The 25,045-nt window shown below is 34.4% G+C and overlaps 3 protein-coding genes across 9 annotated transcripts; 2 read left to right on the top strand and 1 right to left on the bottom strand.

Moving 5' to 3' along the window:
• The first annotated feature begins 366 nt into the window (after positions 1-366).
• Positions 367-5,360, top strand: LOC105133879 (peroxisome biogenesis protein 12-like). Its single transcript, XM_011038027.1, has 10 exons — positions 367-581; positions 929-1,034; positions 1,842-1,990; positions 2,192-2,426; positions 3,043-3,152; positions 3,305-3,379; positions 3,523-3,609; positions 4,165-4,251; positions 4,684-4,821; positions 4,953-5,360. The coding sequence occupies exons 1-10, from the start codon at positions 474-476 to the stop codon at positions 5,022-5,024; spliced, it is 1,167 nt and encodes a 388-aa protein (XP_011036329.1). The 5' UTR covers positions 367-473; the 3' UTR covers positions 5,025-5,360.
• A 4,846-nt stretch (positions 5,361-10,206) lies between these two features.
• LOC105133878 (uncharacterized) lies at positions 10,207-15,306 on the top strand. Of its 6 annotated transcripts, none has more exons than XM_011038026.1 (9): positions 10,207-10,430; positions 11,022-11,580; positions 12,216-12,613; positions 13,019-13,268; positions 13,537-13,702; positions 13,792-13,894; positions 14,328-14,456; positions 14,568-14,780; positions 14,883-15,306. In XM_011038026.1, the coding sequence occupies exons 2-9, from the start codon at positions 11,340-11,342 to the stop codon at positions 15,159-15,161; spliced, it is 1,779 nt and encodes a 592-aa protein (XP_011036328.1). In that variant the 5' UTR covers positions 10,207-10,430; positions 11,022-11,339; the 3' UTR covers positions 15,162-15,306. The 6 variants fall into 6 exon arrangements, with proteins under 6 accessions (XP_011036328.1, XP_011036327.1, XP_011036324.1 ...); XM_011038025.1 differs by having other exon boundaries at positions 10,207-10,456; XM_011038022.1 differs by having other exon boundaries at positions 10,207-10,494.
• A 4,178-nt stretch (positions 15,307-19,484) lies between these two features.
• Positions 19,485-24,381, bottom strand: LOC105133877 (ankyrin repeat domain-containing protein 13C-A-like). 2 transcript variants are annotated; one of them, XM_011038018.1, is made up of 4 exons: positions 24,073-24,381; positions 23,430-23,673; positions 21,732-23,391; positions 19,488-20,277 (listed from the first exon to the last, which is right to left on the bottom strand). In XM_011038018.1, the coding sequence occupies exons 3-4, from the start codon at positions 23,322-23,324 to the stop codon at positions 19,876-19,878; spliced, it is 1,995 nt and encodes a 664-aa protein (XP_011036320.1). In that variant the 5' UTR covers positions 23,325-23,391; positions 23,430-23,673; positions 24,073-24,381; the 3' UTR covers positions 19,488-19,875. The 2 variants fall into 2 exon arrangements, with proteins under 2 accessions (XP_011036321.1, XP_011036320.1); XM_011038019.1 differs by having other exon boundaries at positions 19,485-20,277; positions 21,732-23,673.
• Positions 24,382-25,045: the final 664 nt, after the last annotated feature.

Below are 25,045 nucleotides of genomic sequence, written 5' to 3'. Positions count from 1 at the left end.
TTATTTTTTAAAAATTATTTTTGATATTATCACCTCAAAATAATTTAAAAATACTAAAAATATATTAATTTTAAATTAATAAAAAGTAAAAATAATTTAATTTTTTTAAAATACTTTAAAATACAGAAACAAACAAAACATTAATTTAAAAAAAAATTGACCTTCGACAACACAAGAACAATGTTTTTTAAGGATGTTTCTTTAAATTTTAAATTTTTTAAATAAATTTTTTTATATTTTCAAATTATTTTAATATATTAATATTAAAAATAATTTTTAAAAAATAAAAAAATATTTTAATATATTTCTAAATAAAAAATCACTGTAAACCATCTCACTGTCATAGTAAAAAAAACGCACCCTTATTCGTGTGCTAGCACAGAGTGAAGATAAGAACTGCAGAGTCCAAAAGACTTCTTGTTATAAAACCTCAGGAAACCCGAACTGAGAAATTTGAAAAGCAAGCAAGAAAGATGTTGTTTCAAGTAGGAGGACAAGGGACGCGTCCCACCTTCTTCGAGATGGCTGCTGCTCAACAACTTCCTGCCAGTCTCCGAGCTGCCCTTACTTACTCCATCGGTGTAATTGTTTGCCCATACTTATACATACCTACATGTCCATATCTCTCGTTTTGCGTATAATTGTTTGCCCACTTAAGTTTTCAAGTTCTTAAGGGATGGAAAGCTGATATTTTTGTGACCCACTTGAGATTTTCATCTGGGTTTCTCTTAATTCTCTCATTTTTGTTTGAGTTTGTCAAGTTCATGTGTTAATCAAGTCTCTCTTTTTAATGTTAAAAAAACGGTGTTTTTTTTATGTTCTTGGTAAGATGCAATTACTTGACTTACTTTTATTCAAAGATTGACTCGTGCTTATGTTTCCTTTGAATATTTGCATTATTGAATATTGTGGATTTGTCGTCTTGAAGGTATTGGCATTAAGAAGACCATTTCTGCATAAGGTGTTGGACCATGAAGATGAATTCTTTTCATTGCTTATGTTGGTCCTTGAGACTCATAGCTTGCGGACTACAGGTTTAATTTCGTCTTTCCATGGCCTTGCTGTTTCTTTGATAATTCCATTTGCATTTTTTTATATAAATAAATCTGACTGCATGCTCACATTAACTTTGGCTTATGTTATTGCCATTGCTACTACCAAGTGAGTGGGTGATTGATTGTGTTTTCTCTTGTTTCTTATTTGACTGGAGATTCTATCCTTCTAGTTCATATGCTCATGTTTTGTGTCGTTAACTGATTCCTTTTTTATTCTTATCTATTTGATTTTTTGTCATACATTTAATATTGAACCCCTGCAACACGCGATGATGATTTGTCCTCTGTGTCCCCATGCCTCAAGAACTAACCTTATTTCCTTCCCCTTGACATGTTATGTGCTCTGTGAGTTAGGTAACTTGCTTAATCCCATTGTTTGTCCCTCCCTGGATTTGTTGGAGTTTATAACCTCTCTTGGTGATATAGAAAGTAAATATTAGAGATATTCATTTTTTTTTTCAAGAATAGATGACGAGGTTAATCCTCATTTGGTTAAATGGGATCGGGTATGTTTCCAAAGTGACGTTGGAGGGTTGGTTGTCTGAAAGCTGTTAATAAGACTTTGTTGGGTACGTCATGGTGGTGATGGTTGGTTGGTTGTGTGAAAGCTGTTAATAAGACTTTGTTGGGTACATGGTTGTGGTGATGGTTTGATTTAATTTTGTTTCTTAAATTGCTGCGCTGTGTCTCTAAATTGGAGCATGCTGTTTGTTTAAGTTGGACTACTAAGGTTGTTCCTTACTTGTTGCATAGGGCTCATTAATTTGTATGTATATTCCTCTTCAGATGCTTCTTTTTCAGAATCCCTATATGGATTGCGAAGAAGGACAGCGAACATAAGAGTAAAGAAGGAAGATGCACGTCCAAACTCAGGGGATGGAATTCAGCACTCAGGGTTAGAAAAGCACCAAAGAATTCTTTCAGTTGTATTTTTGGTACCATCCCCTCCTTCCTTTAGCTGATATATTTTTCTTCCCTGAAGTTGTTTTCCTCATAACATTGTGAAGGGTAGTTGAAACAAGTTTATAAACAGTAACTGTTACCTAGTTTCACTCTATATAAATGGTATCATGATAAGTAAATTACTTTCAAACCATTATGATGTAAGTTAATGACTTTTTTATGCATCTTGCCAGGTTGTGTTGCCTTATTTCAAGTCAAAATTGTATTCAATATATAACAAAGAAAGGGAAGCCAGGCTTCAAGCAAGTTTGTGGGGAAATGGTGATGAAACAGTTGAAGATGCTGAATATTTTAGTGGAGGGGAGGCTTCTCTTGTTTCTAGAGAAACAACAATTAGAGCACGTTTGATGAAGAAAATTCAGAAAATTATGTTTGTTTGCTACCCATGGCTGCATGCTAGTAATGAAGGTAAAGTTTTCATTTTGTCCTCATTCGAATAGTACTTGTTAATCTAGTCTTTCAAGTCAAATGTAAGACCTTGCAGTTGAGGAAAGTTGGATAATTCATAACATGATGATGTAAAGTTTTCATGTCTGTATTCTTCATGGAACATAAACATCAATCATGAAGAAGCTGTATTCAAGTTTCATCTATTGCAATAACATTCAACATATTTCCTTATGCTCCTTTATGTATAGATATTAAATAATTTTAGAAGCACAAATGCCGTTGTAACTTTTTGTGTATTGTAAGGGAATTCTAATGTTCAGCAATCCAATTAGGGTATCTTCTGACAAATTTGTGACATGTTTCCAGTATTGGGTACTGAAGTTGTTCTATATTTTACTGGTCAATTGGAAGATCCTTTCCCTTAACTACTTACTGAACCCCAAGCAAGGCTCTGGACCAACAATACAGCCTTTTTTATTGTAATCTAGAATATTACAATGCAGTATCCTGATCATTATTCTGAAACTTTTATACCATGCTGTTGTGTGCCAAACCGGTTTCTGTCTTCATGTTTGGTTGGAAATAGTTTGTGTTTGTCAAAATGTCCAATCTGATCTGAAGTGTTGCAATGCAGGAATGTCATTTGCTTATCAGCTCTTATATTTGCTGGATGCTACTGGGTTCTATTCGTTAGGACTACATGCGCTTGGGATTCATGTTTGTCGAGCTACAGGGCAAGAGCTGGTACTAGATATGAATAGAATAGAGAATTTACACTTTTATTTTTATCAATAAGTATTCAGAAATACATAGATTCAGAAATACAAATATTCAAATATAGTGCTTGCTGCTGTTTTATCTTAGTGCTCTGTCCAATTGTTTTGATGTCAAGGTAGATGGACACTACTTCTAGAATTTCAAAGATACGAAGCAATGAACGTGAGAGGCTTCATGGCCCCCCATGGTTGAAGGTATAATGATTAAAATTATTTAGTTGCTTGAGTAACTTGATGTGGAACCTTTTGCTATTCAGTATCTGTTTGCAGAAATTGACAATATAGTTGTATAGCTGTTTTCCAGTGTAGAATATTGACATACTATCATAAATGTGCAGGCGTTACAAGGAGCATTGCTAAGCTGTGCATATACAATGCTTGACTATGCACAAACTGGCTTAATTGCAGCAGTGTTCATCTTTAAAGTGAGTGTGGTTTACCTGCATGGGGAGTTGTCCATTATCAAGTAATATTGTCTGCAAAAACTGTAGCTACTCATAGATGTCATGTTGTTCGTGTTGTCATTGTTTCTAATGCCAGCAATGCTCAATTCTCTTCCCCTTCCCAGTCAACATTACCAGTGATCCTTTACTGTTGCAGGTTTTTACGATCCTTGATGAACAGTGCTTTCTGTTTCAAAAAAGTTTTACCTTTATAACCAAAATTGAACTGATAACTTTTTACAAAATAATGGTAAAATGTTTTTGGCATCTAACCTATTTCAGCTGGACTGTATCAAATCTGACACTCCCTAAAGTTCCACTGTACTCATTTCCATGCCTTTACTTGTCTTGAGACCCTAACCTCTCAGAACTAAGCTTATATCTTGTTATATCATGTTCATTTTAATGTCAAGATAGTAGACTTCATGCAATAGCAATGATTTGATGGTCCATTTATTTTCGTTTTTCTTTTTACATCTTTGCTCTTTACAGTAAGTATAGACTGGCATTAACTTTTTGTTAGTGTGAACCACGCAGATGATGGAGTGGTGGTACCAATCTGCTGAGGAGAGAATGTCAGCTCCAACAGTGTATCCCCCACCCCCACCACCTCCAGCCCCGAAGGTGAGAAAGGAGCTTTTCAGTCTTGGATTTCATAGCGGGGTCACAACCCCCCCCCCCCCCCCCCCCCAACTCTCTCATCCTAATGCAAACAAACTCACACATACTCGTGTTATATTAATGGTTTCCTTTTCCTATGTAAATCCATGGAAGCGTCTACTTTAAATAATAGAAAATTATGCATGAGCACCTATATTTTTTATTTGGTCAATAAAGCTATGGTGTTTTAATGATAGAGATTATGGGAAAATATATCATGTCATGTTGTTGATAATGAAGTTCAATCATTACTTTTCATGTAACTGTCTCTCGCATGTCAAATTGCAACAATTATCAAATATTTTTCAGCTCTTCATGACCTTAGTATTAGGTTCTGCCAGACGTGAAAATCCAAAAGGTTCAAAGATACATAATGGTCTCCTTATTATTAAACAGGTTGCCAAAGAGGGGATTCCACTGCCACTCGATAGAACAATCTGCCCGTTGTGCTCCCAAAAGCGTGCAAACCCTTCGGTTGTTACAATCTCAGGATTTGTTTTCTGTTATGCTTGCATATTCAAATATTTATCTCAGGTAAGGAATCTAGTTTCATTCTCCATTAATATCCATATTTCTGCTTCAAGCTTGGTTTTCCTCCCAATTCTCCTGCCCTACTTGGCCAAAATATACTTATTCCATGATGCCATTTTATTTCATTGCTGCAGTATAACCGCTGCCCAGTCACATTGATGCCAGCAAACGTTGATCAGATAAGGAGGTTGTTCCATGATATGTAGAGACGTGGAGATATTGTAGGAGATAAGTCCACATACTTTTATACAAAAGGTTCAGTGACGCTGGCAAAGCCATTGCAAGCTAAGCAAAATAATGTACAATTTGCAATCGTTCATTTCAGCAGCAATCCATGTGACATAATAGTCCTACCAGGACCGTACCTGACCCATCTATTTCTGCAGGCAAATAATAGAAGTCACCTATTTACAATTGTAAGTTATCAAGGTCTCTTTCCCATTCTCTCCTCCCTCTTTTTTCCTTTTTTTTTTTCACTCTGGACATGTATCTCAGCTACTCAATGCTAAATAAAGCTTGATTCGACGTCCATTGATTAATTTTATAACTGTGAAGTTGCCTTCTTCCATATAATTTTGACACGGCTTTGTATCGTGTTGTCCGCCAGAAGCTAAAGCAGCATTGCTTAGCTTGCAAGACTACTGTTTCTCTAGGTACTACCAGTAGCAAGTGTACCTTTTCAACTACGTTTTTTTGGACAAAAATGAGGCTTCCTTGTAAGCAGCAGCATTTTCTTAACTGCAAAAGCTTGACTGTCTCCCTTTATCCAAACACTGGCAATTTTGACTATCAATTGTCAGAAGGCCAGACTTTCTTGAGGACTAGATCCTTCAGTGTATTCGAAGTCTCAAATTCGTTCTGTTCAGTTCAGCAGCTAATTGGAAACAGAGCAACTAGCAATCTTGCCATGCATTGCCAGCCAATGTCCAGATATAGAAAATATAATTCTGAATAATTTCTCTTCCTCGATAAAACTATTACTACAACAAAATCTCAGATTATTGCACACATTGGGGGTGGAGAAGGAGGATTTGTTTCATCGCTCAACTCTTAAAAGCCAACACTTGCTAGAGAAACTAGATGAAGAACTCATATAGCACAGGCCATCAAAGCAACACAAAAATTGAAGCAGGAGTGCTTCCCACCAGACTCTAGTTTGTCCATTCAAAACTAGTCTCTGGACTAGTGATTTTGTCAAAATCTTGCTCCACATTAGCATTTGCCTTGCCTTCATGCTGCAATGTTAAGGCTGCTCTTACTTTGGCTACTATCATTAATTGAGTTAGATTTTCTACTGGATTCCGATCGAAGTCATCAAGCTGACTCCTAACTGGAGCGTTTCTATCGAACCCACTTACCTTCTTGGTTTCCTCCTTTGGTGGTGATCCACATTTTGGCAATGGACTTGTAAATTCCTTTTCACCCAATCCAGCTTCATACACTTGTTCTATTGAATCAATTGATAATGAAAACAATGACTCAGATGACTCTTCCTGCATCAAAACTTTAACATCATAATTTAAACCACCACCTTCCAAGTCTAAATCTTCACTTTCTTCTTCACCAACACAATCTTGATATCTGTTCTTTGGAGTATAAGATACTGCATTTGATGTGACCGCATCAGAAACTGATTTGCTCCCGTTTGATGGTTTTTCTTCTTCTTCATCTCTGTTTTCACATCCTCTCACTCCTACATTGTTCTTCGCTACATTATTGGCAACTCCTTCCTCAGTTGATAACCCCTCGAAGGTTCTGACATTCAAATCAAAAGTCACCTTCTTTTTCTTATTGCAGCTCAATTGCTTCTCAAGTTTCTCTCTAAGAACGTTAAAAAATTAAGAAATTAACAAAAACTAAAACCCACAAATCCAATGACTTAAATCAAACATCATCTAACCCAAAATCCAAGCCGAAAACATTGAATAGCTAATGTATTTATGTCTACCGGTCATATTTTCTTCGATAATTGAATAACTCATTAGCGCTTCAAACTCTTAGGGAGCCCATTTGCAATGTGTATTACGTGATCATCAACATTCATGAATAAAACTCCTGTGCGTGGTGTCTTGCTCGATCATCATCAAAATTCAAGGATATGAGCCAAGAACAAGTGGCATGATCTTGTGTTGAGATTTTGAAATAAATGATAGCAAGTTCTCAAAGTAAATGATAGCTTAACACGCATCAAACACAATCAATTCTAAACAATGTTCTTTGATCCTAATTCACATCTTTAAACTTTTTATACAAAATACAAGATGGCATTTTGGATAAATAAAATTGTGGTCGCTCATCAGTTTTTTATTATAAAATATTTTATTCATTTATTTATACATCTCCCAGTAACTTTTTTCAATGTCTAACAACCGACGACCGACCACCTCGGTGAAGGCCTGTGAATCACTCTGGAAATTGCTAGAACCTCATCCCTAACCAACATCCATGCGGGCCCCTATTGTTTTGCCTGATCAAGACGATCAACAGTCCAGATTAAAGAGAGAACACGGGTCTAAAATGCATATCACCGCAGCTTTGCTTTGCTACAATGATGGCGCCTTGCTTTGCTTTTCCAACAATTAAAATCCAAACATGTCTTTGTTAGCTTTCACTTAATAAAGTATTCTTTGCTTGTCAGGCACTTTAGTGATTATGCTGTGGATTGCTCATTATATTTTACTCTCAATTACTCAAATATTTTTTAAAAAAATTGATTTAGATCCAAATATTAACGTGTCTAAATTCAAGACCATGAGGGTTTCTTGCAAATTGATGTAGATTTTGACTTAATAATTGAGGAAAATAATTTAGAGTATGATAAATATTTTTTATTATTTAAAATTTATTTTAAATATTAGCACATCAAAACAATTTAAAAATATCTTAAAAAATAATTTAAAGTTTAAAAAAATCAGAATCTTTTAAAAGTATAATCCAATGGTAATTTTAAATTCTGGATATTATTTTATTTTAATGATTAAAATTTATAATTTTTATTATGAGGTATCCTTCAAAAAAATGGTAAATGTTAAAGATTAAAGATAACTATCTCATTGTTTTATTTCGAGACTCATTAAGTGTATCAATTTTGCCTGTCATAAGTGATAAATGCATAAAATTTTTATTTTTATTTTTATTTTTATTTTGTCAATAAAGCTTCCAATAAATTAATAGATAACAACCTACCCTAGAAACAACACCCCACACTCACCCCAGAGAGAGAGAGAGAGAGAGAGAGAGAGATTCATGAATATCTGCATCTTGAAATAAAGGGAGTGCTGCCCTTAAGGTAGTGTTTGGGTAGATGGAAGGGATATGCGTGTGTGAGAAGAAGACAAAATCCAAAATTATCACTATTTTTAGAATAAAATGAATGAAAAAAAGGTAAAAAATTCATTAATTTTTTGACAAATATAAAATCTCGAGTTAGTCGAATTAATTTTTTTAACTCATAATTTGAATTTTATCTTATATCAACATCCAAATTAAATTTTAAAATTATAATAATTATTATTTTTATTTATATATTTATTCATGTCAAATCATATTGACCCTACTAACCTAAACTTTGAAAATTATAATAATAATAATTTTTATTTTTATATTAATTTTTTTATTCTTGATCAAGGCTTTACTCTAAATTAATTTTAAAATAAAGATTTAAAATTATGATAATAATTATTTTTATTTTATGTTAAACCGAGTCAACTCGAGTTGATCCTCCTAACACATGACTTGGGTTTTATCTTGGGTTAACTCTCGAGTCAGGTTTTAAATATATGATAATAATTATTATTTTTATATTGACCCGGGTCAATGATTAATCTCACACATGACTTGGATCTTGCTCTAAATTAAAATTAATATTAGAATTAAATTTTAAATTTATGATAATAATCATTTTTATTATTAAGTTGAATAATATTAACCTGACCTATGACCCTAACCTTGATAAATGACTTAGGATTTGTCTTAAATTAAATTCAAAGTTGGATTTTAAAATTATAATAATAATTATTTTTATTATTATATATCTTTATTGTAAAATTTTGTAATTAAAAATTTTTACCAAGAATATTTTAGAACCAAAAATAATAAATATTATCTCATAAAACATGTTTTCTCTATACCTCATATTTTAAAAATATTAAAAATCATTCTAAAATTATTTTATAAACATATTTATTTTTATATATTTATCTTTGACTCTATAATCAAACACATTTCTATTTATACCGTCTTCGTTCTTTTTATTTCAAAATGGTAATTAAACATTACTTTAAATTGACTAAAAACACTAAAATTAAATTTTTTTATCTTTAGAATATGAATATACGATGAATTGAATTTTTAGGTACAAAAAAGTTTAAAGTTGAATTGTGTGTTGACTTTGTTTATCAATGATATTTTATTTTTATTAAAAAAACAAGAAAATTAAGTTTTTGAACAATCTCACAACCAGCATATTCTCGCCCACCACATTTTATTTACTTTTCTTTCGCTTATCATTTTCTAATAATTTACTATATTAAGTTTGTATTTTTTTTTGTTATTTATGTTATACAAAAATAATACAATAAATATATGTTTTTGTGTTTTATATTTGAATTATTTAAGAGTTAATTCATTATTTTGTTAATAATATTTTACTTTATATTTATATACTTTAATATTGAAGTAAATTATTTCATAAAAATAAAGTATAAACTTATTATGTATTTTTTTATAATTGAATTTTATGAAAACAAATAGAACAAGTAAGAAAATATAAACACAAGTAAAAAATAAAAAATATGTATAATATAAAAAAAAATCCATATCCTAAGCATATAATACATAAGAGTATGCATAAAAGTAAATTAAATACTTTCTATATGTTTTTCCTGTCTCATTTTATATAACTAAACAAAGATGTCAAACACAGATTGATATTGGTATTTTCATTTATTTTTTTTATTATCACTTCCACGTATGTTTTTTATTATTATTATGTAAAGTATTTTTAATTAAAAATATATTAAAATAATATTTTTTAATATTTTTTTTATTATCATTTCCTGGTGTATTTTTTTATATTATGATGCAAAATAATTTTTAAAAGTATGTCTTAATTAAAAATATATTAAAATAATATATATTTTTTTATTTTTTATATTAACACATTAAAATTATACAAAAAATATTAATTTAATATTTAAAAAGGAAACAATTTTAAAAATTAGTTATAACGCAAAAGCAAACATTGACAGCATCTACAACCTTTACCTCATGCTTCTCTCCCAAACACTACCTAGTACACTCCATCACTATCACCCAGCTCACCAACCACTAATCCACTAAATAATCATGCTTTAATCTTGCTCAACTCAACAACCCTGAATGATTAGTCCAAACTCCCTATACTATATATTCTCTTTAATTCTTGGCGTTTTAGATATTGACAGTTGTTGATAATCCATAATGACGATAATGGAGCCTTAAAACCTTGGTCCCACCATTCTATATATTCTACCTCACCAAGCAATCCATGATGAGATACTTCTCTACTACCACTGGACTTGACAGTGGCAGAAACTTGACCAAAGGAAGACACCACAATCACTTAAGTCTGCGTGAGTTAAAGGATGACGCCATGCCTGTGAGTTTCTTCAGAAACTGAAAAATGAGATTTTAGTGGTTGGCTTCCCAATGTACTTTCTGATAACATACTGACAATTCTGGCACTTTCTTTTTTCTTTCGGCTTTGATTGACAAAAAGGTTATATTCTTTGATATTGTTTTTATTGGTAACAGATTAAATTGTGTGTTTTTTGTCAACTCCTTGTAAAGATTTAACGTTTTGAGATTTCTGGTCGGTTCTTGTGAATGTTTATATGGTGGAAAACTGTCAAGCTTCGTAGTGGGAAGCCAGTGTTTTGTGTCAGCATCGTATGTGTCTGTGTGCATGGCATTTCTAATGGGATTCTAGCCCATCTGTTAGTGACTTTGTTCTGTTTTTCCTTTATCATACACACTGGCAATCTGATTTTCCGTCAGATTTTTCTACAAAATGATGATTTCTTAATGGTTTCTGAGTTTTCCATGTTGGATTTTGATTGTTTAATATTTATGTAAACTGTCTATTTCTCTGCCCAAATTTATGTTTTTTTTTTTTTCATATGTTTTTGTGTGAATTCTAATTAGATTTCTTATTTATTTTGCAGTTGGAGGGACATGGAAGTGGACCGCAAAATTTAGAAGAAATCATGGGACTTTAAAAAAGAGTGGTTGAGGCTTGAGAGGGACAGTTCTTTGAACGTTGTTCTTTCTTTCCGTACTTTCAGATAAGCCATACTCAAGTTTTCTTGTACACGGAAAAAATCGAAGGAAAAGGAAACTTGGTATTTACACGAGCAGGAAAGTTTGGTTTGGTACTACACTTTCATGTGAGTCATTGCTGGAAGTGGTTGGTTGTCATGCCACAAACTTAGAGAAAAGGTTTCAAGTATTCTTTAGGGCTTTCTAGTTTTGGATTAAAAAACATGAATATGGAGCCATTGAACCAGAAATCTCTTGAGAGAGTAGTGTCACAGAAAGCTTTGCAAATTGGTAGTTCATTTCCATGTCAAATTTGTGTGGTGGGTTTTCTCAGTGGAGTTTGCCTCACCTCTTTGTTTTTGGCTCTTCTTACTTCTCTGGGGACTTTTGAGTTTGGTGGCATTTCTTTCTCTGCCATCTCTCAGGGAAATTCTCCATTGAATTCTTCAAGTTCTGGGTTTATCAGTGAGTATAAGCTACCAATGTTTTTTCTTCACTTGCTGTTTGTCTTTGGTACCTGTCCTGCAAGTTTTAACTGGTTTTGGATTGATGAACTGGGATTTTAGTCCAGACAAGTTTTACTATTAAATTCTTAAGTCTTAACTGCTAGTTGAGGTTGATCGGAGTAATTTTAAATTGGTTTTTGGTGAAGAAAAGGCACAACCTCATGCATGCTAAGTAAGGCCAGGAATGATCAAAGGGTGCACTTGAAGCAACATAAACTTCAAGTGACGTGTTAGATACATTTGTTGGTTACTTCTCCAGAACTTCTAGATCATTGTTTACTAGTGTTTTACATAATCAGTCTTCCGAATTTTCTCTAATATACTTAGAATTGAAGCAGCCTATAACCCTACTGTTTTTGAGGTAGTAATCGATAAGATGATGCTTCAGAAAGAATTGTGGTCTTCAAAAATTAGCCTTCATGAAGAAAAGAAGTATCTAACTCAATTCTGTTGTAGTCAGTCTTTTAAGTAATCGCTGTCAAGTGCATCCCTGAGCTTTAGCTGCTGTTAATTAATTGTTGATGGATTGTTGATCACATGTAACTTAGTGCTTTAATTCTATACCTAAAAGCCCTTCGATGAATTTAATTGCAGATACAGTCGCAAATGCGGATTGCAAATTTAAAAGAAACGAAGTTGTTACAGAGGGGTGGGTTGATTCAAAGAGAAGTAAAGATGGGACTGATGATGAGAGAGTTTCTATATTGCATTCAGCTTGGAGTGCCTTGTTATCCGAATCAGTTGATGGAAAGAATGCTTTCTGGTACAGTGCTGGACTTGACAAATCCGCTGTGCCAAATGCCCCTCATTTGGAGAACTGCAAACTAAGTGAACAAACAAATGAACGTCTTGATAAGCGCACTGGAAATGAGAGGTTACCTCCTTGGACAACTTGGAAGGGATTATTAGACACACACCCTGCATCTATGGCCAATGAGCAGCTTAAGTACTTAAGGCACCAAGCAATATCTGAAGGTGCTTATCCTCCCTGGGTATGTTTCTGGTGTACTTAAACGGAAAGGAATTATAGCTGTAGTTCCATTGTCGCATTTGGCACACACTTAATCTTGGAATTAGTTACTTAACACCATTTGGATTGAGAGAGATGGAGCTAAGTGGAGTGGAGAGAATTTAAAGCCTCCTTTTGTTGAAATAATTTAATGAGAATAGAAGAGAATTTCAAGTTGCAACATGATTGTTTATACTAATTCCATTTAACCTTTCGAAATGTCAAACTGGACCATGATCATACTAGATATTGTCAAACATCCCTTTCTTCTCACTTCGGTCATGATTTGTGATCTGTCATATTGCATCTTGTTAACGTGATTTGTGATCTGTAATATTTCATTTTGTTTCTATTTTTTAGCTTCCTTACTTATTGTTAAGGTTCCCAGATTACTGGATCGGATGAAGAAAACTATCCTCTTACTAGGAAAGTGCAGCGTGACATATGGCTCCATCAGCATCCTGAGAACTGCAGGGATCCTAATATAAGATTTCTGGTTGCTGAGTGGGAGAGGTTACCTGGTTTTGGTATTGGAGCCCAGCTAGCTGGAATGTGCGGGCTTCTTGCGATTGCAATCAACGAGAAAAGAGTCCTTGTTACTAACTACTACAATAGAGCTGACCATGATGGTTGTAAAGGTATGATTGAAGAATGTTTCTTCTTACTGCTTGCTTAGTAATGGATAGCAGTTCTAATTGATTATTGTATTAAATGGATATGATGGCATGTGCAAACCTCATCCGATGTGTTCCTTGCATCAAAAGTTATGAACTTCTCATCGCCACATTTAGTGTACCTTGTGTTTTAACGTCTCAAGAATGCAATCTTTGTTTTGAAGCCTTGGAGATAACTGCAGACAACACTTAAAAACCATGTTATTGATAAACAACCATCGACTTTCTGCAGGTTCTTACAAGTCCAGTTGGTCATGCTACTTCTTTCCAGAAACATCCCAAGAATGTCGAGATCGTGCGTTCGAGCTATTGGGTAATAAAGAAGCATTGGAAAGGGGAATTGTAACTACAAAAGACAATTACACATCAAAAGAAATATGGACTGGACGGACTCCAAGGCAAGTGATCATTGCATGTGTAATCAGATTAGCCCTTGGAGATAACTGTTGTCCTTGTTCCCAAATGATTGACACTATTTGTTAAACAGGGTATGGGGAGAACCCTGGAGTTTTTTGCAACCAACAACAGAAATAAATGGGAGTTTGGTTGCTTTTCATCGTAAAATGGATCGAAGATGGTGGAGAGCACAGGTAAAACTTAAATTTAATCTAGAAAGGAGTAAGACTCACGTTAGTGCTGTTCCTTGGTATTGTTAACCTTCTCAGATTCTACTTTCTTGCCAACATTCCATCTCACAAACATGGAGTTGCAAATAGCCAGCATCTCTCTCTATCATGTAGTTTGTTTTAGTTTGCGTCTAGAGGAAATAGCTAGTTTATGATTTTGATCCAGATACAACCAAGATTAGTGAGAGATGATTAACCACAGCCATATAGAAAAAGGAGGATGAGGGCGATGGAGGCTGAGGACGATGGACAAACTTCCTGTATGTGGTGTCTTGCTTGTTCATTACAATGATATCGCTGTGGATTTAAAGCCTGTTGGCATCCATGTTCTGCCACCCTAAATAACATGAGATTTGTTCCTTTTTAGCGATTGATGTATTGTTTTATCTGTCATCAGGCAATACGATACTTGATGAGATTCCAAACTCAGTATATGTGTGGCTTGATGAATAGTGCCCGACATGCTGCTTTTGGCAAGGAAGCAGCGAAGATGGTTCTTACAAGTCTCGGAAGAGAATGGCCAAAGGTTCTGTGAATCCTTGAACTCAAGTGAACCCCAATTAGCTACATTGGTAGATCTTCACTATAACACCTGAAGTGAAAGGATTCTTACAATAACACCACCCTCTTCTAACAGGATTTTCAGAAGCGCAGGTCAGACATTGAAGAATTCGTATGGTCCAGTCACAGACCATGGATTCCTAGGCCATTGTTGAGCATGCATGTAAGAATGGGAGACAAGGCATGTGAAATGAAGGTGGTTGAGTTTGAAGGGTACATGCATCTTGCTGGCCGGATCAGACAGCGTTTTCCTCACCCCAAGACTGTTTGGCTGTCAACTGAAATGCAGGTTAGAGCTTCATAGTCCATGCTTTCTTCGTGCGTTCTTATTCATTTACTTCCACCCATCTCTCCTCTCGTCACTGTCCACGATCTAATGATATATTTTCAGGAAGTTGTTGACAAGTCAAAGCAATACACGAAATGGGAATTCTACTACACTAATGTAAGACGCCAAGTTGGAAACATGACAATGGCCATATATGAGGCAAGTCTGGGCAGGCAAACCAGCACAAACTATCCCCTTGTTAATTTTTTGATGGCAACAGAGGCCGACTTTTTCGTCGGAGCATTGGGTTCGACATGGTGCTATCTCATAGATGGTATGAGGAACACTGGAGGGAAAGTAATGGCTGGTTACCTGAGCGTTAACAAAGATCGGTTCTGGTAGGATATTATATGCCCTAAGAAGAAGATTTGTAAGTAAACAATAGAGTGATGGTCAGGGATTTCTCATCTGTAAATGAGTTTTAATTTTTGCACCATAATGTTCCACATGTGCATTCTCTGTATAAATAGTAATAAATTTGATTCAATTGCCCTTGTTTTCTATAATATAATAATATAACGAAGTGAAATTATATATTTGTTTAGGATTTAAATTTCTGCATTCCAATCAACTCAAGCACAAACATTGACTTAAAGAACGATGGGAAAGAAACAATTCTATCTTAAACAATTGTTGAACGACAAGTAATTCAAGTTTCTAAGTGAGACAAGCACTTGATGACTATGAATTACGAGCCATTTAGGGCATTAACAAGTCACTTAAGAGTTTAAACCCAGAATCCTGCATGGATTACTTGAGCAAAATCAAATTCGTCCAGGCTGCTGCCTTCCTGGGACATGCATGTTACAGCTCTTGTCTGGCAGCAATGGCAATGGAATCCACAACCGTAGCGAAAGGTACTGACTTTGAGGCATCGACGTGACTCTGGAGATGCAGAAAGCTCAGCTCAAAACTGCCTTTTTTCAGACCATCCCCTCTCCAGTGGCCCTGAAATGATGATGATGACTGGAATTTCTTCACATTATCAAGCTGTAGAGCGATAATTCATGTCCGAAAGTAGTATCTTTTGCATAGTTCGACTGGACTGATCATCTACTCAGTTAAGTATCATATCCAAAATGCCTTCACCCCATGAAAATCGATGAAATCATGACTTTGGATAAATTGTTTATGGATGTATCGATTTGTTAGTGAGAATTTACGAGAAATGTAAATATCCTAGCAGGAATCTAAGCTTGTCACCAAGCCACTATCTGTAATGCAGTTGGCAAGGATATTTCATCCGCACTGTAAATTACACAAATATATAAATAGAGACGATGTGCAATGGCATAACCATCATTTTTTGGTTGGGAAACTGAACCTATATAGGCCTATTTTATTATTTTATTTTATTTTATTTATTTAAGTTATTTATGTTGGATAAATTTAATTGATGTGTTAAGTCCAATAGTTTGATATTTTAGATTTCTGCTATTTATATGTTTTTTTTTTAATTTGTGAAATAATCTTTTATGATTAAATAAAAATAACAAACTTTTCCCTTTCTGAATTCTTTTTTCTTCCTAGCTTTTTTCTTTTTTTGCTTTTAATTTTTAGGTTATTTCTTTAAAGCTTCTTTCTCTCTTGCTTTATTTTTTTTTTTCATTGTTCCGCATCAATTTTGATATAAGAGCTTTGGATTTTTAATTGTCAATTAATCAATCTAAACTATCTGATATTTTTCTCTTTAACTTACATGATATTTTACCTCATATGCTTGACATTCAACATGTCATATATTTTGTTTATGATGCCACATTACCAAATTTGTCTTACAATAAGATAAATTTTAGTGAACATGCTGAATTGTAAAAGCAAATATGTGAATTGTTATAAAAATAATTTATATAAAGAAGTTTGAGTTCTTGTAGAGTATCTGTCCTATTAACACCTATGAAAAATAGATCATAAAGAATATGTATAGATAACCGAGCTATCAATAGAATTACAATCAAATATCATTTTCTCATTTCTTGATTGAATGACATGCTAAATATGATAACAGTAGCTCAAATTTTCTCTAAAATTAACATGAAAAGTGGGTATCATCATATAAGAATCCATATAGAAGATGAATGAAAAATTATATTTAAGACCAAGGATAAGTTATATAAGTGGCAAGTTATAGCTTTTGGTCTTTTCAATGCATCAAGCACTTTTATGAGATTAATGATACAGGTGCTTATGCTATTTATGAAAAAATTCTTGATAGTGTATTTTGATGATATCCTTATTTATAGCAAAACAAAGAAAGAGCATTTAGATCACCTTATACAAGTTTGTATCACCCTATTCATTTGTTTTAAAACATAAATATGAAATGGGGAATAAGGCAGGAGATGCCTTAAATTGTCAAGTAACGTTGTTATCTATAATGAGTGTTGAAGTTATTGGATTCAAGAGACTCAAAGAGGAGTATGAATCTTATCCAAAATTTAAAAAAATATACATAACTTTAAGAGATGAGAATAAATGTATTGTAAATGGTTATTACCTCCAAAAAAAGAGGTATCTATTTCGAGATAATAAGTTTTATATCCTGAAGACATTAGTGGTTGAATTTTTTACATGAGAGATTTATATTAAGGGTTTTTTGGAACACTTTGAAAGAAATAAAACCATTGAAAAGGTGGAACATCTTTTTTTTTTTATCTAGTTTGAAAAGAGAAGTAGCTCAATTGGTAGATCAATTTTGAACATGTCAACTAGCTAAGTATAAAAAATAAAATATTGGTATTTATACCTCATTGCATGTTCTCACTTGCCCTTAGCAAGATGTAAATATAAATTTTATGCTTGAGCTTCTACATACTACAAAGAAGCATGATTCTATTTTTGTAGTTGATCGTTTCTTTAAGATGACCCATTTTATCCCTTATACTAAAATCACAAGTGCTTCTAGAGTTGCGAAACTCTATTTTGACAAGATTGTCAAGTTGTATGATTTTTTCTAAACCATAGTCTCGAATAAGGATGATATATTTATTAGTTATTTCTTGAAAACCATTTGCGCATGTGATAGGAACTAAGTTGAAGTTTTCTAGTGTCTAACACCCCTAAATTGATGATCAAACTGAGATGATTAACAAGAATTTAAGTGAACTTTTAAAGTGTTTAGTAAGTGATCATAATAGAAATTAGATTCGGTTCTTCCTACGGCTCAGTTTGCCTATAATAATTATGTTAATAGGTCAATAAGCATGACAACCTTTGAAGTTGTTTATGATTACTAGCCTAGGAAACTTTTAAACCTTCTTTCTATATCGCTTCATGTTAGGGTATCTGACTCAACCAAGTCTTTTGCATATAAAATTCAGAATTTGCATGTTGAGATCACTAAGCAGATTCAGGCAAGTAATGCACAATATAAACTTCAAATTAATTTGCATAGGCGACATAATGAACTTAATATGAAAGATTATCTTATGATACAGATTAGATCCAAGTGATTTCCTTCGGGAACGAATCAAAAATTACATGAACATAGTGCAAAACCATTCAGAGTGCTACAATGGGTTTGTCCAGATGCTTATGTTCATGATTTACCCTTTAATTTAGGCATTAGCTCTACATTTAACATTAAAGATCTAGTTGCATACTAGAAACCACATCATATTTCAAATAAATTATTTGAGATGCCACTTAACTCATTTTCTAATGATCTTATTAAAACCTTTACTCTTTTCACCTTAACCTCAACACAAAAGGATAATATTGAAGTTATTCTAGATGAATAAAATTTTTTTACCAGGAATGATGAGGTTCAATAATTTTTAATTTATTGGGTAACTTAACCTGATTCAAATTGCACTTAGATCATTAGAGATGCTTTATAATAAACTAATGCATATCTTTAAAAGTATTATTAGAATTGCCCAGAGTTACACTCAACAGAGTTGAATTTCTCCAACCTTAAAAGAGTTAATGGAAATACTAGACCCACACCATAGATTACACAATTATATAAACAAAGACGACATAAAATAACTCAGCTCAACACTATTTAATTAGGAGATTGAGCTCATTTAAACTCGTTATTTTATTTAATTCATTTAGGCTTTTCATGTTAAATAATTTCAATTGATGGATTGAGTTCAATAATTGGATGTTTAAAGATTATGCTATTTATATGTTTTTTTTAGGTTTTTTTTTGTGAGATAATTTTTCATGATTAAATAAAAAAAAATCCTTCCTAAATTTTCTTTCCTTCGTGGCTTTTTCATTTCTTTGCTTTTTAATTCTTAGCTTCTTTTTTGAAACTTATTTCTTTCTCGCTTTAGTATTTTTTTTTTTTTTCCATTGTTCCGCAACAAACAAGATAAAAATGAGCTTTCGAAGTGTTCAGTATATTCAACAGATAAAAAGGAAGACAGGTTATAGAAAGATATAATGACAGCTACGGCTTACATACATGTTTCTGTTCTTGTCTAGCTCCCTCCAAAGTCCGGCCTGTAAATAAGAAGATGCGCTGTCTAGAAACCCCAAGTTGCTTTAAACTATTCCTGACTAAAAAATCTCCACCGAGTTAGTTGATAACCACATGCTAGATACAAATAATTTGCTTTGACACTTCAAGCCTTTAAAGGTGCGTGAATCAACTAACTGTAAAAGTTTGATTCAAAATTCTGGATACAAAGCAGTTCAGTCACATGCAACCGCTAGTTATTCTCACAAGCAATGCAGGCCACAAACATTTTATAAACGTCAAAATCATTATAGCTTTAAGAAACTGTCAATTTAACCAGGAGGGAAAGAATGACAATCACAAAAATGTAAACTTGATAAGCGATAGCTTAGATACAAGGATTGATGTCTGGGGGAGAAAGGAGATTTTGTGCCTCCCCATTTTGACATCACAGAAAAATAGAGAGAAGAAGCAGCAGTCTTTCCTAATGAAGTAATCGCCTAACAGATATCCTGTAAATCATCCACTGCTTCATTCCACGAAGATCCATCACAAGTCACAATTGTATGTGCCAGCAGAGCCTTACCTCCCTTTCCTATTATGCAAAGGATTTTGAAGCGGCCAAGTACCTCGGACTACTTGTTTCAATTATTCTTCCACATCTTCACTCAAATGATGCGCCCGCCCATCCTCACCTCTGGCTGAGGCCTGTGATGCAGGATTACCTCTCCTATGTTTCTTGTTCCTGGCTTTCTTGGCTTTCATGCGGCGTTTCTTTGCATTGGCATCAACCCAAGTATAGTCTGAAGGTATGAGGAAAGGGTCAATTTCATCCTTGTACCGGTGACTATCACTATCACTTGATTGCCCACCTCGACTCCCTCTCATCCATGAAATCCATGATGAAGACCCCTCGGATTCCTTGGACTTTGCATCTTGGAAATGCGCTGGGCTGGAGAGAGGTGTTGAGAATTCTTCTGAAGGCTGTAGCTCCTCAAATTTTGTAAAAGTAATAAGCACCCGTACAGTTGGGACAATAGGGATGGCAACCTGCAGCGGTATCAAAGTACAGTGAATATCAGCTAACATATGGAAGGCATCATTATACTACCACAAGCTTAAGTCCCAACTTCATCCTTCTACACATGGCTTGTGGTTTTTGGATGACAGTAAAAAATCATGAGAAAAACAGACACTTTGATCAATGCTATGTGCAGCACGAATGATAAATGAGGCAACTTGAATGGAAAAATCAGAAATAGAAATGCATAAAGTGATTTCTGAAATGACAAAGGCTGCATGATAACCATCTTTGACCAAAGCTCTTCACTTTCATACTGTTCGGAAACTTTCTGAATGAAAGCACCTAAGAGGAAATTTTATAGCACTCTAAAAAGACATGCAATATGCATACAACGAGAATAACATAATTGTTGATCATTATTAATTCTAATGGCCATACCACCAACAAGTAGAAACTAAGATGCACTAAAAAATGGAGGCAAAACAAGTCTAACTGGTAGAATTTCTCACTCATTTTAATGAGAAATCAATGGAAACAATATAATACTTGACAATTAACATAAACTTCCAACAAAATGCATGATGCAGTAGAAGTATCATTGAAAGGCAAACCCCAACTAGGTAAGACCACCTGATGCATTCATTAATGAAGGAGATAAGAAAAGTGATGAAGAAGACGGTCATGTAAAGGCCAAACAATGCAAAATGATTATTGGATTACTTCAATAACAAAACCATTCTCTTTTTCTGATTTCATAATCTGAATTAATTCATTCGTCAATTCAAGGTTTGATCTCTCACAGTGGTCAGCTAGTTCTAACTTCCCCTGTACTACCTAAAAAGTCATTATCTCCAGTGTATTAAAAAAATCTTCATCGTGATAATGATAACTCATTAGTACTACCTCAGCCTCGAGCCACTTTTTCCAGTTCAAAAAACAAAAAACACATGCAGTGGCTTCCCTGAAAGATGCTCGTAGCCCATATTGTTTAATCACTCTGGTCCATGAACAAACATGAGAGAATACTCCAAGATGCTTGAAGGAAAACCATTGGAGATTTTTCTGTGAGCCAAAAGCGACTATCCACTAAGATTTCCATAAAAGAATGCCAAGCCCAATTAAAAGTTCCAACAATTGAGTCATTGAACAATGCTTTGGTGACATTCCTGTTAAATCCCAGCACAGAAGAACACAAGGCATCCAAGAACCTTAAAAACCTATAGCTCAAAATTTAACTAATTATCTTCTCCTTCCCGGAAAAAAAGGGGGTGGGGGTGTTGAGGAAAGAAAGCACCACAGATAAAAGAAAACCTCTTACTGTCTAAAACAAGAGCTGATTGCTTAGGATCACAACAAAAGCAGAAAATAACATAAGCAAATACTGGAGGAGAAACTGTAAATTGACCAAACTAAGATATAAAAAACAGTGCAGGCAGTGCAGCCAATTAAATAATGCAAGAGATCTGAGGATCTGGTTTACCTTGACAGGAAATGTTCCAAGAGGAAGCTTTGTTGTCAAAAGCTCTCTGAGTCTCCTAACAGCCTTGACTTTATTGGCTAATATGTCAAGTAAAGGCAGGAGCTCCTCAGTTTTCAAAGGAAAATCTGGTGTGAGCCACAAGACAGGTCTCAAACCCTTCTTGTACTCACTCTCATGCTTAGATTCACTACTGGGCCCTTTCTTCTTTTTCTTCTTGCTGCTTTTATCTTTTCCTTTCTTGGCATCCCCCGTATCCTCCCTGGCAGATTCTGATGATTTTTGGTGATCGTCAGATTTCTGGGCACCACCTTCTGGGGCCAAATTTGAAAATTTTTTCAAGATCTTTGAATCTTCAGGATCGTCATTAGTTTTCTTAGAACTTTTATTCTTCCAACCAAACCAACTCTTCTTCTCCTTAACAGCACCATTAGATTCACCATTTTCATATACACCTCCTGAGCCATTTTCTTGGTTATCAACAACACCAGGTTCCTCATCATCACCAAGACCATCAGAGTTCCCCATACGAAGTGCAGATTCTAACTGTTTCCTCTCCTCAGCAGTCAACACATCATCAAACTCATCATTTTCAGCAGCATTTCCTAATCTCTCTTCCTCATCCACTGCAAAAAGCTCTTCATCAGTCATAGCACCAGGAACCCGTCTTGACTTCACACTGACCATCACATGAAGCATGTCATAGACTTTGGCCTTCCAATTTCCAACCATTTCAGTCCTCTCTTGCCGTCTCCAATTCAAGTTTGGAATAAGCTCTGCCTGAGTGACATCAATGCCTGGCCTATACATATTAGTTTTAGACATCAAAGCCACTTCATGTGCAACTTCCGCTTCAGTTGGTTGGGCGCCAGCCCCCTCCAACGCATTTGTCACCTCTTTTTCTTTATGAGCAAGAACAACCAAAGAACCTGGTGCCAAAGATATGTTGCCATCCTCTGAGGAGTATCCCTCCCCAAGAAATAGAAATGTTTGATCTGACCTCTGAATGCGAAAACCATCAAAGCCAGCAAGAGTCATATCAGCACGGAGGTTAGAACCACGCTTCCAAATGCGGTAAGTATCTGATGGGGCAATGCGTCCAATAAATGGGATGACAGAACTCTCAAAATGAAAAGTGATCTCCATGTAAAAATCACGAATACGAGCTGCTGAAGCAACAATTCGCGGAAGCCTACGACACCATTTTGCCCAAGCAAGAGGTTGGTAGTGCCGAGCAATTACAATGGCAATTGACTCCTCTCTCGTGCAAACCGCTTCTTGAAGTGCACTCCAGCCATTCTCATTCTGCAGACTCCAATCAGCACCAGCCGCCATTAAAATCTCAGCTGCAATTGGATCCCGCAACCTGACAGCCAGATGCAAAGGAGTCTCTCTGCCAGGAACATCCCTGCGGTCAATGACAGCCGAGACAGCATCAGCCTGTTGCTCAGCAGCAAGAGATTCTTCTTCGGTATTAACTTCACCAGCCTTGGCAAGCAGTGGGAGAGTTGAGATAATTCCCTTAAGAGTAGCATAATCTCGGCATGCAACTGCCAAATGAGCAGGGCTATGGGCATACTTGGAAAAATCTTCCATTGATTTTCTCTCCAGCACTATTTCTATTCCAATCTCTAGGCTACAACCTTTGTTCCATTTCAATCTCCATTTCTCTTCCACAAATTCTAGGTTTTCATTTCACCCGGCACAATTAGGGTTTTACAGAGTTCAATCTTCTTCTCCCTCAATAAACTTGTAACTCTATGAGGTAGAACCAAAATAAACCCAATCCAAAGAGATCGACAAGTTATCAAAATCTAGTGCAAAAAAAATAACCGTGGCTCATTTTTCTTGCCCAAATGTCCTCCATTATCTCAACCTTCAAAACACTAATCCCGCTTCCATAAAGCTCCATTATACTGTAATCAAGCTTTCACAGAGCTCGAATCTGAAATAAATTAGAACAAAACAATTAGACCCCATAATTAATTCCCAAAAAAAAAAAAACTTTCTAGGTTACCAGCTAAAAAAACTAAAAAATTTAGTAAACATAAAAGATCACTATCCTATGTGTTTGGCTACCAACTACTTACCAAAAAAATATCCTTCCTTTTTTACTTTTTTTTCTTTCTTTTGCTTACTTAAAAACTAAAAGCCTAACAAACCCAATCAAATATGTAACTTTTCTTATCTAACTCAATTTTCTTTTCACTTTTCAACAGTAATACTAAAAAAATTAATAAAATTCAAAAAACCCAAAAAAAACAGTCTTTTTTACTTTTCCTTCATTTTCCCAGCAGCCAAACAGTAAAACTACCATCTTTTCACAACCAAACAATATAATTACCAGAAAATCCCGAAACTACAACACAAGAATAACCGCAAAACCCGAACAGACCAGGCCCGACCGCTCCTTTGGATTATCCGCTTCAAATTATTTCCAATACGAACGGGGGGGAGAGAGAGCGTGAGAGGAGGAAACGAAGAAGAACCGGACGATTGATATCGGCACGATCTAACGGTCAGGATCGACTCTGACAAACAGTGTTAACTCAGTACATTGACGTGACCCTGACTCGGTCGCGGACTCAATTGGATCTCTCTCTGTTTCCTTTCTCTTTTGCTTTGGCTCTTTTAACAGTCTCTTTTCCCTGTCCGCAAAATTTTTTCTTCAGAAAGTGGGAGAATACGAAGATGCCCTTGGCTATTGAAATATTACAAGCATGCCATTATCTCCCTTTCTCCACTTGGCTAAACTGGTCCTTACTGACTTGTAGCAGTTGGGTGGCGCCTGGCCCCCTGGGTATCATCAATGGTTTGGAATTTACTTAGTTCTACGGTCAGGATCGACCGGATGTATTTATTCTTACTGTTCAATTTTTTTTTTAAAATCAGTTTAAGGATTTATTTAAAAGCTTGGTAGACATTGTTTTAAAAATTATTTTTATTTGAAAATATATTAAAATAATATTTTATTATTATTTTTTATACTTTATTTTTAATATTAATATATCAAAATAATAAAAAAAACCTAAAATAATTAATTTGAAGCTAAAAAACAATTCTAACGTTTTTTTTATAGTTGTGATTGTTAATTTCAAAACACAATTTTAAAAAATATTATGTTAATATATTTTTAATTAAAAAAACAAATTAAAATAATCACTATGCATTACTGAACACATACTAACAATTTGTGTTAATATTGATGGGTGAGAACCGTTCAACTTAATTTGATTTTAATGATTGAGTTTACAAAAATAAAATAAAAATGATATTATTTTAATATAATAAATTAATATAAGTTAACCTAATTACCT

Source organism: Populus euphratica, unplaced genomic scaffold (assembly GCF_000495115.2).
Source record: "Populus euphratica unplaced genomic scaffold, PopEup_1.0 scaffold54.1, whole genome shotgun sequence".
Classification (NCBI taxonomy): Eukaryota; Viridiplantae; Streptophyta; class Magnoliopsida; order Malpighiales; family Salicaceae; genus Populus; species Populus euphratica.
Note: the sequence above shows the minus strand (reverse complement) of the source record. Positions and strands in the feature narration are given on the sequence as shown.

Excerpts from the sequence above, each read along its gene's own strand:
- LOC105133879 (XM_011038027.1), top strand. The coding sequence starts at position 474 with ATGTTGTTTCAAGTAGGAGGACAAGGGACGCGTCCCACCTTCTTCGAG. Across the intron at positions 1,035-1,841 it reads TCATAGCTTGCGGACTACAG|ATGCTTCTTTTTCAGAATCC; the intron begins GTTTAATTTCGT and ends ATTCCTCTTCAG. Across the intron at positions 4,252-4,683 it reads CACCACCTCCAGCCCCGAAG|GTTGCCAAAGAGGGGATTCC; the intron begins GTGAGAAAGGAG and ends ATTATTAAACAG.
- LOC105133878 (XM_011038026.1), top strand. The coding sequence starts at position 11,340 with ATGAATATGGAGCCATTGAACCAGAAATCTCTTGAGAGAGTAGTGTCA. Across the intron at positions 13,895-14,327 it reads GAAGATGGTGGAGAGCACAG|GCAATACGATACTTGATGAG; the intron begins GTAAAACTTAAA and ends ATCTGTCATCAG. Across the intron at positions 14,781-14,882 it reads GGCTGTCAACTGAAATGCAG|GAAGTTGTTGACAAGTCAAA; the intron begins GTTAGAGCTTCA and ends ATATATTTTCAG.
- LOC105133877 (XM_011038019.1), bottom strand. The coding sequence starts at position 23,324 with ATGGAAGATTTTTCCAAGTATGCCCATAGCCCTGCTCATTTGGCAGTT. Across the intron at positions 20,278-21,731 it reads TTGGAACATTTCCTGTCAAG|GTTGCCATCCCTATTGTCCC; the intron begins GTAAACCAGATC and ends ATACCGCTGCAG.